This window comes from Heterocephalus glaber, unplaced genomic scaffold (assembly GCF_053883595.1).
Source record: "Heterocephalus glaber isolate CG9 unplaced genomic scaffold, H.glaber_assembly_v1.0 deba00001610, whole genome shotgun sequence".
Classification (NCBI taxonomy): domain Eukaryota; kingdom Metazoa; phylum Chordata; class Mammalia; order Rodentia; family Bathyergidae; genus Heterocephalus; species Heterocephalus glaber.
The window spans coordinates 29,010,936-29,031,158 of NW_028258381.1; the positions used below are offsets into that span (position 1 = coordinate 29,010,936).

Sequence of the window (20,223 nt, forward strand, 5' to 3'; positions counted from 1 at the left end):
TCCTTCTTTGTTCAGCTTGTGACAAGTGACTAGAGGTAGCCCCCTTCCATTCATCTGTCTCTCCATGGTCTGTCCATCCATGCATTCATCTCTCCATCTAACATGTATTGAGTACTCATCTTGTGTAAAATAATGTATGAATGGAGTGGTTTGTACTTTTGTTTCATATTTAACTTATTATGTTTGCATAATAAGTTTATACAAACTTATATAATAAGGCAAACATTATATATGTTTGACTTTAGTCCCTTTCATTTCAGAACCAAGGCTTAACAGCTTCCTACGTTTACAATATTGTTGCTATTTAGAAGTGTTGTATTTTGCAGAAACTTGTCAAGAATACTGAGTTGGACCAAAGTTTGAATCTTTTTCCACAATAACTCTGTAAGACATTTCTTTATTGGGAAAAATGTGGATTCTATTCAAGTAAGACAATGGTTGCTAGCCTAAATGTGTAGGGGTTGCATATCTAGACAATCTAAAATAAGGAGCCCATGGAAAAATGCCATATGAACCCTGAAACTCTTGTTTAATACTGACCCATCTTTAAGATCAAAAGCGTTGAGGCTAGACTACAGAAGGACCTCAACATTTCAACATCCTTCCATAGTGCATCCTTCTAATCTTGCTCCCACACACAATCATCTTTCTCACCTGAGTCATCTGTGTAACTGACCATACTGTGTGTGTGTGTGATATCTGAGGAAGTTACTTTGCATTACCAGATTTGCTGTACGCTATGTGAAGATGCCTATCGTTCCTGTTGTAACTGGGCATTCTTGACCTTCATTAAACACATATATTCACATGTATCCTGTATACTCACAATAGCGCATGCAGTGCTTTAGTCTTTAAATCCACAACTATTAGATTTTTGGTTTCTGGTGAATTGTAATCAATGTATACGATATTTGACTTTATAGATAAGTAAAAATTGTATTAAAGATGCATGAAGGACATTTAATCTAGTCCTTGACCCACTAATTTTCACGTGCTTTTATTTGCATGTGACAGATATGCTGTCTTCACCTACGGTCAAAAACCATTTCGACAAGTTATGTATGAGGTGTGATTGACAAATACGGTGAAAAATTAAAAAATTTGTTACAGTAAAAAAGTTGCCATTAATTCCCCTCCAAAAACTCCCACTCACTTTGAACATACTTATTCCGTGGTTTTTGCTACTTTCTAAAGCAGTTCTGGAAGTCCTCTTTCCTGAGTGTCTTTAGTTGCACTGTTGTGGCTGTCACAACATCTTTCTTTGATTCAAAATGTCTACATTTCATGGTCATTTTGACTTTAGGAAGAATGAGAAGTTGCATGGTGCTGGATCGGGTGAATAAGGTGAATGAAGACACAGTCATATTTTTATGAGCCTGCCTTAATAAATTTCTTTAAAATTATACATTCCTATATAGTCCAATCACATCGCATATATACATAGACACAGCCTACTTATTCATGGAGCCCTACTTGTAGCCTTGTTCTCCTTTATAAATGCTTGTTCAGAGATTTCCCACCTGCCCACAGCCCAGGCAAATCCCCCAGGCCCGAGAGGCAACTCACTGTGCACACACACCCACCTGTCCACAGGCACCCTCTTTTATTTCCTCTGACACTTACAAAGAGAGCAGCAGGGACACAGAAAAGCAGCTTGACCTGCTGGCTCCATGCCTGTTGGTTCTTTCAGTTCTGAACTCTGTGGCTCACAGCCCTGCAACCTGAGCAGTTTACCCCCGCTAGAGTGGCACGACTGACTCAGCACATTAGAGCCATTGAGGATGGAGGAGGCCCTGGCAGGCACCAGCCAGGGGTGGACTTTTGGGCCATCTGTTCCTGGACATGCACTTTCCTCCTCATGTCAGCATAGCAGCTGCAGAAAATTCTTCAGAGGGATCGGGGGGAGGGGGAGAGAGAGGGAGAGAGAGAGAGAGAGAGAGAGGGAGAGAGAGGGAGAGAGAGGGGGAGAGAGAGGGAGGGGGGAGAGAGAGAGAGAGAGAGAGAGAGAGAGAGAGAGAGAGAGAGAGACAAGACAGCCACCGTGGTTTAAACTGAGCCAGAAAGGATACTTACTGCTGACTAACTGGCCCACGCTCAAAGCTGAAGAAGAGGAGGATGAGGAGGAAGAGGAGGAAGGCTGTCGGACGGGACTTTGAGACATGGACGCTTGGCTGTGAGCCAGGTGCAGAAGGGTCCCTTGGGAGGCTCCTTGACCCACTGACGTCTGGGAGGGCTGGTGGAGCTACATGGGGGGGATGTAAAAAAATACACGAATGAGAAATTGGGGAAAAATGCCAGGGAACAGAATCTTCAGTTGGGGCTGACTCATTTTATTTCCAAGAATATACAGTAGACTTCTGAGGAAGAACACAGGACCTGAACCATAGGTAGGGATTTTTTGTATATATTTCTGATGGTTTGACAGGCATTTAAATAATAATTATAAACATATTACTAATTCCCTACTTGGCTTGCTATAGAGCACAATCTTCTGCATTTCTCAGCCATGGATTGTGGCTGGACTTTCTCTTTGTTCGTACAATCACAGCATGCTTGACAAGCGTCTCAAGTATGTATAGATACAATATAACACAATCAACTTGGAATGCAAAATGCAAATGTGTGGCCATGGCCCACCATTTTATCTCATGGACCTGGGATCTGGGGGGGAAATTCCAACTCAGACTGAGTGTACATGGGAATTTTCTGTTCTACCAGATCCAAGAGTCTGGGTGCCTTCCTGTGGAGTTGATAAAATGCTCTCTGACCTTCTACAGAAAATTAAAAGAATTGGTGGAGTTGGGACAAAAATATCCCATAAGTGGTTCCCAGTTGTGAGTTTTTTGCTCTGTGCTACCACTGTGTTAAGGATAGTCATGTCCTCTCCCTTAAATTCCCACAGCAGCCTGTGCTGAGGGTTCAAGTTCAATTCCTCATTTATAAACAAGGAAGCCAAAGCACAGAAAGATTGAATGGTCTTATAGGTTCATCCAGCTGATGTGGACAGCTGGTTTCTGCACACAGGAAGTCTGACCTTGGGATCTGAGCTAATAGTCACAATGCTGCAAGGAAAAATTCATTTAATTAAAAAATTCTGTGTGCATTAAGGGAGTCTGTCTGTGTGTGGCGGTGAGGGGACTACTGGGGATTGAACCCAGAGCCTTTGCACTGAGCTATATTCCCATCCCTGTTTCATTTTTATTTTGAGACAGTGTCTTGCTAAGTCATTAAGTTGTCCAGGCCAGGCCTGAACTGGCTATCCTCCTGCCTTGGCCTCCCAGAGTGCTGAGATTACAGATGTGTGTCACTGTGCCCAGCTAGGAAGGCTGTCTGGATGTCTGTTTATTCATTATTCCTTTACAAGTCACCAAAGGAGTGTTGCTCTGAGAGGTGAGAGGGGCAGAGCTGAAGAGAGGAAGGAAAGAGGAAAGGGAGAGGACAGCAGGTACCAGGTCCACTTGGAGGCCTGCAAGGGATCGCTCTCCATCCTGTGTTGTCCTCCTAGAGAGATGGCATCAGCGTGGCCCAGGGCTTGGAGCAAGTGGGTGATCAGCCTCAGCAATAGCCCTGTTGTCAACTGGTATAGAAGGTTTGGGTTTACAGAGAGCTTTTGTATCCATGCAAGGTTGTCATAGAGGAGGCTCAGCCTGGCAGCAGAATCAGGTCTGGCCCTGAACTTCAGTGGGAAGCCACTCATAAAACAGGCACCAATCTTTGACTATGTTCTTGATACCTAAGAGCCAGCCAAGGGCATATCCACTTTGCATTTATCATTGCCTTTCATTGTGTGTTCAATTTTTTCATTCATTTTATTGAGATACAATTTATAGATAATAAAACACACCCATTTAAAACACAGTTTTAAGTTTTGTCAAGTGAGAATACCTGTGAAATGACCACCACAATCAATATACAGAATGTTCTTATCCTTCCACAAATTGCCCTCTCTTTTTGCAATCAATGCCCCCTTTAGTCTCTGTCCAAGCAGTCATGTGCTTTTTCCCACTGTGTTTTCACTTGGTATGGCTGCGGACAATGGAATCACACAGTATGCACCTTTGCACAGCTTGTTCCTTTTACTTTTTAGTTGGCAAAGTGTTTTTGAGATTCATCCATTTGTTAAATGCATCTTTTTCATTGCTGAATAGTATGTATCTCCACTGAGAGGCACTTGGGTTGTTTCCAGTTTGGGGCCACTATAAGGATATGATGAAGTAAGCTGTTACAAACATTTACATACAAGTGTATGTCTACTCTTGGTTTTGATTCGTTTATGAAAATACCTAGAAGTGGAATAACTGGACCATACTGTAAACTTTCTAAGAAACTCAAAACTGTTTTCCAAAGTGGTTGTACCATTTTGTATTACCGCCAGCACTAGGTAAGAATTCCAGTTGGTCTATGTAATCATCAACCTTTTGGATTATCAATCCTTTTAACTCTCTAAAGAGTTTTCAGTATTAAGTTAACATTTTACCCTCAAATGATTGATGGTAAAGTAGTACTGTGGAAATGTGCTTATAGAGCTATTTCCCCTTCTGTTCTGGAAGTAGTAATGATTATTAGTAACTTCCGCAATTCACATGCTATTCCCATGCAGTAGATACGCCTGTTATGATTCTGATAGGTAAGTGATTGGCCTAAACTCACATGGCTGCTGAACATGGGAATCCAGGTTTCCACTCCCCAGTTCAGGGATCTTCCCAGGATGCTTACACTGTCCCTCCTAAGGAATGGCTTACAGCTACATTTCAAGTGCACACCCTATTGGTACTCAACTATCCTAAATGGAGGCTAGATTATGAACCAAAGATGTTCATAATCGACACAGGAACCCAGATTAATATGCACCAAGCATCTGCCTAAGGTAATTAGCCAATTTGATGAGCATATAATCAACAATTGAAGCCAAAAAGTTTTATTCTGTAGGGACGTATATTAAAGACTAAATCTATTTTTAATTTATTCAATAAAATATTATGAATATCTGGATGTTAATCCAACGCCCCCCCCCCCCCATTGAGTTGTCCTTCTAAAGACTATTACTTGCAAAAACTGTTTACAGTTTTGAGTTACTGAATCATGGGTAGTCTTCAGTTTTACATTCCATCAATACTTTATTGGCCCTGGGTGGGGTAAAGTAGTGTCAAGGAACTGGATAAGATGATATCAATTTAAATGTTTCTTCCTCAGACATAATTCAGTAAAGAAAAAAATTACTAGGTTACAATCTCGCTTAGGGGTCACTAAAGCAAGCAAGGACTTATGTGTGGAGCTATGCAGAAGAAATTTGAGAGGAAAACAATATTTTAGGAAAGAGAGAATAGAATCTAAGATTTCTAAGACTCTTAAGAAATACTTTTTCTTTCAAAGTAAATTATTTTTTTTTAGGACACTGGGATCCTGATTTCTCTCCAGAGTTCAACCAGCAAAACTGAAAATTCTTCAAGGTGCATATGTGTCAAAAATCAAGAGGATTATGTAAGGAGAAACATCATAATGGAACCTATATATTTCATTCCAGTTGCCAGTGTAGACACGTGTGTTACTTCTAGAAGCATCTGTGAGCCAGATAAAACAGCTGATGGTACATATTAAACCAGCCCAAAGAGAGATCTCTCCCTCATTTCTTCTTCCTTCACATCTGCATCTTTTATATCCCAAACTGCAATTCTTCCAGGTAAACTATGGAACACAGAGCATTCTGTCTTTGAAATTCTTGGTTTAATCATTTTGATGTATTAATCTAAAATAATTTATGCTTAGGAGGAAAGATGGGGTAACAGGATTGAAACTGACTAAGATATGTTAAGTGCATGTATGAACTTCCCAAAACAAATCCCACCATTATGTAATATCAACATGCACTAATAAATTGTAGTAACATTTTTTGCCAGGCTTATAGGTTAAAAAATTACAACTCATACTATACTAATTTTTCTCTAGGCATTTGTTTTTATTAAAATCATGCTGTTTAAAATCATGTTTTATTAAAATCATACTTTAAAAAATGTATGCCTAAAATATATTTACCAAATAAGAAAAGATAAGGCAGCAAAATAAGGCATTTCATGAAACAACTTTGGGGTTTGATATAGAAAATTTAACATACTTTAAGCAGCATCGGGAAAATGCTATTTAATTTGATTTAATTATATTGTGTTTAAAGATCTGGACAGTTGTAAAAATTATATATATTTATATTATAGTTATTAGCATAAAAATAGATGCATAAATCTTGAATATAACTGAACAGAAAAACTGGAGTAGCTTACTGAAAGAAAGTGTCGGCAATTAGGAATGAGTGGAAGTGTGAAGAAAAGCTTATTCCTCTACCATCCTGGAGGAAAGAGGAAACTAAGAAGCTCTGTAAGGGAAGCTGTGTTGTTACATTGCCTTGACCTTGAAAGACCAAATCTATAGCTACCATTTATTGCTTGCTTCCCATGTTTTCACATACATCATTTTTAGTCCTGGCAATGGTCCTCCTTGTTAGGTATTGGTGATGTTACAGAAGGGAAAAACAGAGATTTAAAGATCCAATGATGTTCCTGGGACAATGAGTTCATGTAAGAAACAAGAACCAGCACACTCCTAGATGCCTTGCTAGTCTCAACTCCACCCATCACTGGAGAAGAGTGGCTGCAAGTCAGGGGGTCGGTGGGAAGCTCTGGCTTCGCTCAGGTCCATCCTGCTGGTCAACCCCAGTGTGGATCGTCATGATCTATTGATCTGAACATGTCTCAGTTCTTTTCCCTAATATGAAATTTTAGATATTTTTCTAATTTAGCAATTATTCTTGACAAGTCAAAAAGTATTTAAAATTTCAACATATCTTTAGGAAAATGTGATGCTCTTTGGTGGCTAAAGAGTTATTCAAAAATTTTATTATGGCTGGGAGTGGTGGCACATGTCTGTAATTCCAGAACTTTTGGAGGGTGAGACAGGAGGATTGCAAGTTCAAGCCCAGGCTGGGCAACTTAGAGAGATCATATCTCAAAATAAAAAATAAAGATTAGGGATGTATCTTAGTGCAAAGGGCCTGGTTCAATCCCCAGTATTGCAAACAAAACAAAACAAAGCAAAACAGTTTTTTATGGTTTTAGGACCATATCGGGGAGACATCTCAGAAGAAGTTGCTCGCAGATTGTCCTTTGCTTGACATTGTTAATTCTGGTTATATGTAGTCCTTCAAACTTACTTTCCTCAGTATTGCATCCTTTTTATATCATCTTGTGTTCTATTTACCCACTACACCCTGACTGAACTGTTTACAGGAGCTGGAGTTTAGCTGTTTCTGAGTTCACACTATCATTTTCTTGCCCTTTTTTGAGCTGTGAGCTAGGTATAAATAGGCTCAGAGCACAGACAGTCAGTGTGCAAGGACAGGAAAGGGACAGTCCTTGTTAGCCACAGGAGGGACGATGTCCATCCCACATGCAGAACGATAAACAGGGAGGCCAGGACTCAGAGGCTGACAAACTGTGCTTCCTGTGGACTCCCACAGGCTGGCTTCGTTGGTTTGTTTGTGTTGCCTGGGACTGTCAGGTGGTTCAGCTATTCAACAAAAAGAGACAGAAATAGCAGCACATGGGAAAGGTCTTCGTGATTTGCTACACTGCTACTCCCGTGTATCTTCCCTGTATGATGCAGTATTTCCTTCATGATGTTTTAGTTTCTGGAATGAAGCACCTTCTAGTGAAATCCAAGATTGATATAAAAATAAGTAGGGGTGGCAAGAGTCTTGGGGATGGAATCAAATGCAGAACGTGCTAGACTCGTTGGAAAAGACTATGGCTATAAGAAGTAAAATTCAAGTGGGATTAAATATAGAGAAGCTAACTGGGCAGTTGGAAAAAACTCTTGGAATCTCCACAGGCAAATTGGAGGTGGTCTGGTCTTGTACAAATGTGTCAGGAGCCACCAGGAAGTGAGTGATGTGTATTTTAGAAGAGCTCAGGAGAGAAATTATATCAGTGGTTCTTGGAAATTTAGTTCCATCAGAATCACCTGGAGAGTTGTTACAGCCAGATGTGCAAGTTCCAGCCCCAGAGTTCTGATTTAGTTTGTGATTCATGTCTAAGCTGAGGACCAAAAATTTGCCTTTCTAACAAGTTCTCAGATGCTGCTGTTTGAGGAATCACATAGGGTTTGGGAGGATCTTCTCATGGAAAAAGAGCAAAGTGAGTAGATTTTTTTTTGGTGGGCACTAGGCATTGAACTAGGATCTTTGCACAGAGCTACATCCCTAACCCTTTCTATTTTTAAAAAATTTGAGCTAGGTCTTACTAAATTTCCCAGGCTGGGCTTGAACTCGTTATACTCCTACCTCAGCCTCTGAGTGTGTGGGATTACAGGTGTGACCACCACACTAAGCTAAAAGAGTAAGTTTATTATGTCTAGACAAGAGAAGCCTGGGTTCAGACACAATAAGAACTATTACTAATTTGGAAGATATAAGGAACACTGAAGACTTATTGAGGAGTTTGTTCTACTATAGGCAGGATAAGAATGTAGGTATTAAATTTGCTGAAAGATTTAAGGTTGACATGGGGATAATCTATCTTGAAAAATTTCAAAAACCTGGAGCATGACTGGGGGAGATTTTAGCTCTCTTTGTGGGAAGTTTGTAAAAGCCAGGAGGAAGTGATCCTTTGGGCAGAATTTTCAAAATTTATTTCTTAAAGCTCTATTCCACAACTTTTAAATGTCTCTATAACCTACATAGGAAGAAGAGCCCCATATTGAGGTTTCTGTGAATATTTAAACAAATTTATTACAGTAAAAAACACATTGCCATTAATCTTTCTTAAGTGCTCCAAACACACCAACCCATCATTCTTGCCACTTTCTGAAGCAGTTCTGGAGTCCTCTTTCATGTCTTCAATTGTGCTATCCTGGCTGCTTCAATGTCATGGGTTGATTCAGATCATTTACTGTTTATGTTCATTTTGACCTTGGGGAAGAGCCAGAAGTTGCATGGTACCAGATCCAGTGAATAAGGTGGGTAAGAACACACTGTCATGGTTTTTTTTCTCATAAACCTGCCTTTCTGTTGGATGGTACTAGGCCACTGCATTCACTGTATTTTTTGATCACATGTCCTAAAGACACCCAGGAAATAGGACTTCCAGGATTACTGCTTCAGAAAGTGGCAAGAATAATGGGATAAGTGTGTTCGAAGTGAGGGAAAGTATTCTGAGGGAGAATTCATGGTGATATGTCTTTTACTATAATAAATTTAAAACATTTAAACACATACCATATTTTTGATCGACAATTTTACACCTGTTATGTATGGGGAACTATGTACCTCAGAAGTACCTGTGTGTGTGGGGGGGGTTGGTGCAAAGCAGGGTCCCTGATTTTAGGCACAGCAAGGATGTGGAGAAGGGAGGAGAGTTAGAATGAGAGGATTTAGCGATGATGCCTGAACACAGGCAGTCACAGACAAACATGGAACATTCGGACAGAGCTCAGGAGGGACAGATGACAGAATGGAAGTTAAATTTTAGTGTAGAGTGGAAAATGAGGGGTTAAATGTAGCTGAGGTAGTAGATGGGAGGATGTGGAGGGAGAAAGATTTTGAAGTTTGAAAAAGAAAGAAACAGAAGACAGAGTTGCTTGGAAGGTCTTCCCAAGCTCCCTGGAAGAATACCAGCAAAGGACAGAAGACACTGGAGTTAGAGAGACACGGAGCACCAAGCTGGGCTTGTCTGGAAGCCGGGCTCTGGATCCAGCCAAATGTGATGATTGGACAGCAATTAAATGAAAGATTTGGCTGAGCTCCCACCATGGGCGAGGACTGGAACTAGGTGGATAAGGCTGAACCAGTCTGGGTCTTGCCTTTTAGCTGTGAACTCTTAATGACAGTACAGTTTGGCCAAAATGAATGAAGGCCCCGGGGGAAGCAGAGATGAGGGGCCTGGCTGCAGGGCAGGGCCCAAGGAGGGAGAGTGGATCGAGATTCCAAAGGATGGGTGAGCTGAAGCTTGCCAGTTAGGGAAAGTGGCAAAAACATTTCAGGACACAGAGTAAGAGCCTTGCCAGCCGACCTTGGTAGGAAGTGTCAAGGTATGACCAAAGAGGTGGGATGCTGGGATGTGTGACTGCAAGGTCAAAGGGCTATTTTGTTTTGGGATCACCCATATACATTCCATCCACCTAGGGGAACTCATCGTTTTAGATCCCTGAAGGTGGAAATAGCTCATCTATGTTTAATTCTGGGTGATTCCCTGGCAAACTGGGAAACTGATTTAGACCAGGGCTGGGAAGGGAAACTAATTTGTAAAACAGTAGCTAAGCAAGTATACATTTTTGTATTTACTTAAAAATATATGGATGGATTTGAGTAACAACATAGCATTTTAAAAAAGTTCATTTAAATAAGTTGCCTCCCGTTAGCTTTCTGTTAGCACCATGATTAGATTACTTTTTGAAGAAAAGACTACCCTCGTAGATGATAGTCTTCATGTATTTTAGTTATGGGGTTTAATTTTTGAAAAGTTTCCATGCTTCGATGTTACAAGTTGTTTTCCTTTCAAATATCTGTACCCTCTTTATGACTAAAAACTCCCCTTACTTTTTGTTAGGATTTAGTCAAAGGGAGAATAAATATACACAAAAATGATGTCTGTGCAGCTTCTGAAGAAACCATTAATTCATAGGATATTCACAGGGTAGCCGGGGAAAGCCAACCAGGGACTGGGAGTCACTCTCTGATTTGGGGGGAATCACTCTAAGCTGTAGCAGGTCTGAAATCTCTGGGAGGGAACAAAGAATTACTTTTGAGCTCCACTGGATATTTTTATTTTAATTAATTTTTTAATGCACATACAGATTTTTGTCTCTCTCTTTTTTTCCAATCCAGTCCTTTTCTGACTTTTATTTTCTTGCACTGAACACAAAAGGGTCTCTGATGTGATGGTGTGAAAGTCATATCTCAGGCTATTGGGTTTTGGAATATATATTTTTAAATGCTGTTTGTATTTTAGATGATAACTGCATATTTTTCTCAATTTTTCATTGGTGAAATAAATCATCAAGGAAATAGATACTTCATTCTTGGATTGTATTCAGTCTCTTTTAGTTAATGATAGGCAGATGTGGAATTTCAATTAAGGATGTAATTATTATTTTTTAAATGAAAACCAATCACTCTAGGTCATATGGTCTGATAACTATGTAATTTACCCGGCAAAATGGGCTTCCTTCTAAGCATGGGTTAGGAAACTCTACTCCTGTAATTTATGACATATTTTATTGTCAGAACTATGCTCTTGTGAGATCAAGCATTTGTCATAAATCACTTGAAAAATAAATTGAGAAACTTCTCTACTGGTTGATAGAAATCCTTTATTTTTTAGTAGTTGTCCATATTATATTTCTTCAATGTAAAGGGTAATATTTAAAGAAAAAAAATTGAAGGCAACTATCCTTATCCTTGGTTCGGAACTTTTTACTTTTTGACTCTGGGAATTTTATGATATTTAGGCTCACAGATGTTTATATGTGGGATAAACATCTCCTGTTGATTTGCCCAACTTGTGTACTTCATGTTCTTATGTGTTTCAACCAGAGATGATGCCAAGAACTAATATCATTCCTTTCTCTGATGTTTCTGACCAGGTTCACCATTGGGTCCCTTGGTTTTTCTGGGACTGGGATACCACCCTCACACTGGCCTTGAATAAGAGGCCTGTTGGTGCCTGTTGTGACTGGGCATTTGGGATGGTTTCCCTATCATTCTTTCTGGCTGGGCTCACATCTTCTCTCGTGCAGGAGAGACATGTGCACGTACATGAGAGGTGTGTGCCTGTATGTCAACAAAGCAAACCCCACCATTTGGATGTTAGTTGGAGCTGACATGAGTTGCAAGGTACACCCCGAGAAACTGGCTGTTTTTCCCCAGCTGCTAGATCTTCAATCCTGCCATGAAGAGGGTGGTGGAGGTGGTGGTTAGACCATCAGAAGATCATCTCTTCTAACAGCTGTAACAGGAAGCTCCTCGGGTGTGGCTGGGCACATGAGAGCGATGGTGGAAAAGGATTCCTGACAGCCTTTATGGGCAAGGAATTGAGAACGGGCTCCATTCCTTGATTAGGTCCTTGAACACCCCAATTGTCACACCTCAAATCTAGAGCAATCATTTTATGTAACAGCTGTCACCCACACACCCACCCTTGAAACTGAAGGTGAGAGTGAGAGCTCTTTTATATTAAATGTTAATGATTTCTAACTAATTCATCACCTTTTGGGCAATTTACAGCTTGGTTCTGCTGACAGAAATAGTTTTAGTTTTTAGCAGATTGTACGAAAGAGATAGATTTCTTAATTTTTTCTGCCTGGAGATAATTATGAACATGGTTGGAACAGCTAGAACTAAGGTTTAAAAAGCCAATAAAAACAGAGACTTTTGTTTTATTTGGGGAACAAATGGAGCTTTGTAAAGAGTAAATGAAATAAATGAGCCGAGAGACAGTAAGTCTGGCAGGGATGCTTCACTGCTGGGGATGAAGATGAGGAAAGGGTGCCTGGGAACCTTGGCTCCTAGGATAGAGGTTTAGATTTGGTGCAAAAACACAGAGGTTTCTCTTCTCCAGGAAGCACGTTCATACCTGGCTTGAGTTTCCTGGTTTGACCTCCTTAACTGGATGAGGTTTTTCACGCTAACCACTCTCTGATTTCCTTCACTTCCTTCTCACAACACTGACTGCCAATCTTATGTTCATGGTGAATCAGTCTTTAATGAATGTGCACCTCTTAAGATATCTGGCGTGCCCACCACCACTACAGTCCAGCTTCAGGGTACAGTGCTGGACACAGGCAAGTGGTCAATACATCTTTCTGTTAAACAGATTTTTAGACATTAATTGAACAAGCAAATGGACGTTCCAAACATGGCCTCCGAGTGCCACCAAGAAGGGGCTGTTTTCATAGTTAGATCAGAAGCCAACTGGAGGCCATGGCTGAGGTCCCTGAAAGATTTTTTGACATTGCTGTAGATAAACGATGTCAATGTGCTCTTCTCTCTTCCTTTGTATTTATTTCCTTTACATTATTCAATTTTCCAGCAAGCAATAAATGGTTATATATTGGGCTATACATTCACTGTTAGTCCGCATAGTTCCCTTCTACCATCCTTCTCTTGTTAGTGTATGCTTCAACTTTTTATTGATTGATGGATTGATTGATTGATTGTAGTACTTAGAATTGAACCCAGGGCCTTCACACTGAGCTACATTCCCAGCCCTTTTATTTTTTATTTTCAGACAGGTTCTCGCTAAGAGACTTAGTTGCCCAGGCTATGCTCAAACTTGCAGTCTTCCTGCTCAGCCTCCCAGAGCAGCTGAGATTATAGCTGTGCACCATCATGTCCAGCTCTAACTTTAAACCTAGGTCTTAGGCCTTGGCCTCCTCTTACTTCTTGATTTCCCCCAGTTAACAAATGACTTGTTTCTAGGTGTTTAAAATAGAGATGATTCACACTTTAAAACATTACCATAAAGAAATAGAGGAACGGATGCATCTCTATGGCTTTACTTGCTTTCATATCTGCAGCATTTGATATCTGTCTACATTCTCCTTTTTTGAAACTCTTGGATGCTAGATCATTATTCTATAGGTTCCTCTCCTGCTTACCCACCATTTCTTCTTTCCCCTTCCTTTTCCAGCCCTTAAGAGCTGGTGTTTTCCTAGGTGACTCCTGGGTCTTCCTTCTTCTGCTTCTCATGCTTTCTCTGCATGTCCCATGTATTTGCAATTACAACAAATGTGCTCAAGACTTCCAGATCCACCTCTCCTGTCCTGAGCTCTAGTGTGAATCCATGTGCTTATTTTCAGCTATCTATTACAGGCTTTCATTAATTATTCCTTGTGTTTTACTATCATCTCCGGAGTGGTTTGTTGACAGTATCTTTTTAGACCAACCTGCATACTGGTATAAGAGTTGTTTTCTTGGAAAAAGTAAAGTCAGCCATGCCATTTACCTTTTAAAATACTTCCTACAGATTCCTGAGCTTCAGAGTAAATCATCATATCACCACCACCACCACCACTACAACTACATGAGTGCTTGCTCTATGCTAGTCATTATTCCAAGCCCTTCGCCTATCTGAACTCATGTATTCTTCATAAGCACCCTGTGAGGTAGGTGCTGGTTGTCATGGTTTAGATCTAAAATGCCCCCGCAAGGTCTCATGTGTGCAGAGGTGGAACATCTGGAAATGATTGGATAATGGGGGCAATACCCATCAGTGGATCCATCCATGGATGAGTTCACAGCTGAATGTGCTATTCGGAGGTGGGGTCCACTTGGAGGTAGGTCACTGGGAGGCATGACCTGGAAGGGTGTATTCTTGTCCCTTGCTCCTCCCTTTTCTCTATTTCTCCCTCTTCTTCTTCTTTCCTCCAAAAAGCCCTTCCACCATCCATTTCTGCCTTGAAGCCAACCAACCATGGACTGAATCCTCTGAAAATTTGAGCCAAAATAACTCCCTCCTCCTTTAAGTTGCAGGTGTCAGATATTTTCTCTCAGCAATAGGAAAATGCCCGATACATTAGTTTGTCCCTATTTTACACAGAACGAAATGGGGGCACAAAGATGCTCTGTAACATGTCCAGGTTCACATGACTGTCCTCTGCTTACACTGTATTCCCGTCACATCAGCCTTTCTCCTATTTCTCAACTTCCATCCTCCTTCCCATTGTCTTGCCTTGTGCCTGCTCTTCCCACTGCCTGGGAATGTAGTGAACCAACACAGGTTAATGTTGTCAACTATTCACTTATCAGGTTAACTCTTGTCCATCTCTTCCCAAGCCACTTTCTCTAGGAAGACTAAAAATTCTGTGGGAAGACCAGGTCACTCCCCTCTCTGTTGTCCTACCTGCCCTGTGACAGGGCATTCTCTGCTTTGTTGCACTGTGGATCCAAGCTCCTTCTCTTTCATGTTTCTTAGCATTTATCGGGGCCTGTTGATAAATGTTTGTTGATGGAACCAGTTAACCAGAAGCTCCATGAGGCCAGCGACTGTCTTTCTTCTTCAGTGCTCTGTACTCAGCCTTTGGCATAAACACAAAGGGAGTGCTCAGTAGATATTTGAATGAAAAAATTAACTGGATCATCATCTTTTAGTGAAATCAATAAGCAGAACTTCCTATTTTTATGCCTTATTTGTAGGCAGCTGTCTCAGAAGCCTACATTTGATAAGTATTGATACATTAGGGTTACTGAAGTGAAATATTTTGTAATGTAAAACTTACTGTTCATGGATTGAGAACAGGAAGGAGAAGGGAGGTAAGAAGCAGGCATGGCTGCCTTGGCATGGGGACTTTACCTGCTGGCCTGGCTTGATAGGGGAGAGTGTGATGCCCTGGGTGTTGATCACAGGCAGGATCTGGTTCCCGATGACCGTGGCGATGATCTGGCCCTGGGCGTTTGTCAGGAGCTGGGGGGTGATAGGCTGCACTTGAAGGCCCTGAGTGCCGCTTGCTGCTTGGCTGGAAGGCCCTGGGTTAGGCATCAGTGGAATGGTCCCAATAATCTGTAAGAGACAGGCACAAGGGTGAGGACCTGGGCTCAGTCGAGGAGCTGCCCGTGCAACTGAAGTCCACCTGCTACCTGGGAGGCTCCCCCGGAGGCAGTTCAGGATCTGGGAGCAGGTGGGAGGGCTTGGGGCAAGTGGTAGACAGGGTAAGAGATGCTTATTCAAAGAAGAGAGAATTGCACGTGGACAGAGTTTACTGAGAAAAGAACCTCAGTAACACCTGTCTTATTTAAAATGAAAGTAAGCTTCACTAAGTGCATAAACATGCAATTTCTGCCAGGGCAGCACAGACACCTGCAGTTCACCTATGTGAGCTCATGTACTCCTCATAAGCACCCTGTGAGGTAGGTGCGGCTGAGAGGACAGATTTCTCCGCACTCACGACCTCTGGCTGCCTGGGAACCCTAATTTCTTCCCCACAAGGGGCCCATATACCCTGACTTCCAGGGATCTTCTATCACAGTCAACCCCTTCCATCCATCCTCTCCCCCGCCGTTCCCCAACATCCTGCTCTCTCTCTCTCAAGGTTAGGGTTGATGTCTTGAGACAAGACAAGATTAGGGGCCTTCAACGTCCCAGGGCTCATGGGTGAGAGCCCAGGTTCTGGAGACAGGATTCCATTCCTACCTGTGCCACCTACTAGCTGTGGCACATTTGTCAAGTGACTTAAGCTTTTCAAAGGTGTGAGAGAATCAGGAGCACAAATAAATATTTAAATGTCTGAAATTCTTAAAATAGAAGCAAAATGACTACTAAGAACTGAAATTAGAAAAGCATGATTTTTTTTTTTTGTGGTTAGGATTAAATCAAGGGCCTTCATATTGAGTTACATCTCTAGGTCTTAAAAAATTTTTTTTGTTTTAAGACAGGGTCTTGCTAAGTTCCCAGGCTTGGCTCAAACTGAGATCTTCCTGCTTCAGCCATCCAAAGTGCTGAGTTTACAGATGTGCACCACCACGTCAGGCTTTAAATGATGCTTTTGAACTGGGTCTTAAACAGACCCTAGAAGCAGGGCCCAGGTGGCAGGGAGCCGGACTGGCTTTTCTTTGTATCCAGTGAATGGAGTATATAGATTCACTCCAGCAAGGACCTGGCTATATCCAAGAGCTCCAGGAATGTTAAGGTTAGGTTAGTAAAGTTAAATATTTTGTAACACAAAAGTGACTTTTCATGAAGGAGGAAGGAAGGCATCTTGGATAGGATGGAGCAGCAAGTGTCCAAGGTGTCTGAAAACCTTACACATTATTAGGGACAGATTTAATCTGTAAGAACCCAAACTGTGATCTCTCTCCAAGTGCTGTGGATCCCTCTGTAGGCAGTTGTGGGGGAGCTTACTGTGTGGGTGCTATTCATCCTGCAAACACTGTAGGACGGTTACACAGCTCTGGGGTGTGAACCACAGTTCTGGGCCTCAGGATCACCAAGACACAGCCATAAGAAGCCTCAGGAAGCCTTTTTGCATGTTTGATTACCTTTCCTCTGTATTCTAATCACAACTCTATGAGGTGGGGATTAGTCATGCCTCCGCTAATCCCATAAAGAGGTAAAGAAACTCTGTGGAGTCACTGAGGGAGCAGTGGAGAGGTGACAGAGCTGGAACCGGGGTCCTAGTCTGGCTGAACCCCAAATGCTTGCTTTTCCATTTGCCCCCAGACTCCACCACTGCAGACATTGGGGAGCACAACTCTTTGACAACACACCACAGCCTGGTTAGTTTCCCACTGGCCGAGAAGCTGCTGGGTGCTGAGTTTATAAATGACATCAGTTTCCACCCCCACCACACTCACACAGGCCTTTGGAAATAGTTTTCAGTGAATATTTTTGAACACCAAGGTCTTGTATGTGTTAAGCACATGCCTTACCACTGAGCTAGACCGAGACCACAGGGAATGGCTTTTAGACACAACTGTGACTGAGAAGCCAGATGCCACTGGGACCACAGGGGAACCTTACTGCCATACTATGTGGGGACAGAGCCTCATGGGGCTGTTGCCTGCACCACAAAAGGCCCTGTGGGTTGGCACTAATTCAGAGCTGAGTGAATATCAGGTGTCAATGGAAGTTGTCACAGATGCAGATAGAGGTCAAGGGATTGCTGCAGAGTGATTAGCTGTGCCCCAGGGAACTGGCAGCTTGTGGTCTCCTGAAGCAAGCCTGTGAGATCCATCCCAGAACATCAGCAAGGAACATGCCCCATCTGTACCAGCAGGTCAGGAGGAGTCCACTGGGATAGGTCATAGTGTGTAAGTAGTATATTGATGAATGGTGTTGTGGTTTGGGTCTAGATGTTTTTCCAAAGCCTCATGTGGTCATAGGTAGCTTTTTCAGAGGTAGCTGAATCTAGAGTGGAATTAAGGGCATCCTAATCCCGGTAGTCTGGATAAGATAAAAGGAGCCGAAAGATTGTTAAGGTTCTCTTATTGTTTTTGCTGTGTTCTGCCGCCACGAACTGTTGCCCCTCTGCCATGTGCCACTCTGCCTTGGAGCCTGCCAATTATGGACTGAAACCTCTACGAACTGTGAGCTAAATAAATCTTCTCCCTTTAACTTTGAGTGTCCAGTATTTTGTTTCAGCAACAAGAAAAGTAACTAACACAAGAGGTTTTGCATTAAACAGCTCAGGATCCCGAGGCCACTTCCCGTGACCTCAGGCAATGTGAAAGGGGCTTGGGGAACAGAGCAGTTGTCCTAGGCCACCTTGGCTAATTCCTCTTGCCACACTTGCACAGCAGAAACTCGGCCACCAACCTACTTGCTCTGGCTGCCCTTGTGTCTCCAGCCTTTGCCACCTCACTCTGTTTGACTGGACTGAGCTGAAAGCGCAGTGCATCTGTGGCAGGGCTGGTGAGTTCTATTTTAGGCAGGATGTCACTGTGTTTAGGAGCTTGTGGGGGTGACAGAAAGCACAGACCACGACAGTCACAGACTACACTGTGAAGGAGAGAGAGGGTTTCTGCCCCAGGATGATTGACTGGAGTCTTTGCTTCCTCCCCAGTAACAGGATGCACTTTCTGGGTGAAGGAAGAAACAGAAAGACAAACAATGCTCACCAGCTTCTTCCTTCAGGACAGCCTCCCATCCCAGCACTGAGCCATGACATTGCTAAACACTTGCCACTTATGAGGTGTGATCTAAAAACACAGTGAATGTTTAAATCTACAAAATTAGTTACAGTAAAAGACACATTGCCATTATTCTTTCTCAAAATCCTCCCCCTCACTTTGAACACATACATCCCATTGTTCTTGCCACTGAAGCAGTTCTGGAAATCCTCTTTCATGAGTGTTTTTATTTGTGCTGTTATGGCTGCCTCAATGTCCTGAATTGATTAAAAAACGTTTCCCTTTTATGGTCATTTTGATTTTAGGGAAGAGACAGAAGTCACATGATGCCAGAGCTGGTGAACAGGTGGATAAGGACACACATGGTTTTTGTTTGTTTTGTTTTTTTGGTACTGGGGATTGAACTCCAGACTTTGTGCTTGCAAGGCAGGCGGTGGAACCACTGAGCTAAATTCCCGGCCCTAAGACATACATGGTTTTATAAACCAGCTTTTCCCTTGGATGGTACTCAGCAGCAGCATTCACCATATTTTTTGTAACACCTGCTAAAGACACTCACAAAAGAGGACTTCCAGAACTGCTTCAGAAAATGTCAAGTAGGATGGGATAAGTCTGTTCAAAGCAAGGGGGAGTATCTTGAGGGAGGTTTACAGCAATGGGTCTTTTACTATAAATTTTTTTCTTAGCTTACACATTCACCGCATCACCCCTTGTGTGTTCTTGCCAACCTTACCCTCTTTTTTCCTAGGCCTGAGCATCACTCATCAAGTATAGGACACTGGTGGTGTCAGACCCAGAGGACTCTATAATGGCCCTACAGAAGGAGTCTCGTAATAAAGGGAGTTGCCCACGAGGTGGGGACAGGGACAGGCGTGAGTCTGAAGTCAGGAAGCCTTCTGTGAAGTTGTGCATTTCACATTTTTGCTCCTCTTTCAGGGGCCTTGAGACCACCACCTCAGCTTGCCCAGAATTCGGCAGTGTGTTGTGAAGAATTTTGTCATATTCTCTAAGTTAGATGCTGGTTTTCATTTGCTCCCTCTGGTTGGAGGTTAGAGATGATCACACACTGTCTGTCTAAAGATTCTCTGATGAGCCTGTTTTTCTTAGCGTGGCTCCAATTTCCCTTAGCAATTCCACACATGCAGTTGGGACTCCTCCAGGAACTCTGGCTTCCTGGAGACCCCAACAAAGAGCTAAGAAGTGCTGAAGTACAGAGATCAGAGACTTTCTGTACTCATAAACAGTTGTCCATCATAGCACTTGAAGTCATATTTCAAACTGAAGGCCTGAGATTCAAGGGAAGTATTTGTATCTACATATATTTCAATTAAATCAGGGAACTAAAACTGAGGTTTGACAAAGCCATGGGAGATCCCTGGTTTGAGAGCAAAGGGGATACTTCTGAGCCATTTATGGTCTTAAAACTAGATTTTGGAGGAGTTGACTAGCCAGTTCCCCAAAACTATGGATTTATTGCCAGTAGAAGTCCTGATAGAAGATCATGTTGCTGAACACAGGGCAATGAGGGTCTGACTCCTGCTTAAGCCATTCAGTATTCAAAACTAATTCATGCTCTCCTAAAGCATGAAGGCCTCTGGTAGTACAAATGAATACCT

The 20,223-nt window shown here is 42.2% G+C and overlaps 1 protein-coding gene across 1 annotated transcript in view; it reads right to left on the reverse strand.

Moving 5' to 3' along the window:
* The window catches only part of Pou6f2 (POU class 6 homeobox 2), a 445,133-nt gene that overhangs the window by 15,564 nt on the left and 409,346 nt on the right, over positions 1 to 20,223 (reverse strand). Inside the window, exons 7-8 of the mRNA XM_004840260.4 lie at positions 15,336 to 15,542; positions 2,074 to 2,242 (exon numbers count right to left, since the gene is read on the reverse strand). Coding sequence (XP_004840317.3) covers positions 2,074 to 2,242; positions 15,336 to 15,542 — 376 coding nt within the window. The remainder of the gene's footprint in view (positions 1 to 2,073; positions 2,243 to 15,335; positions 15,543 to 20,223) is intronic.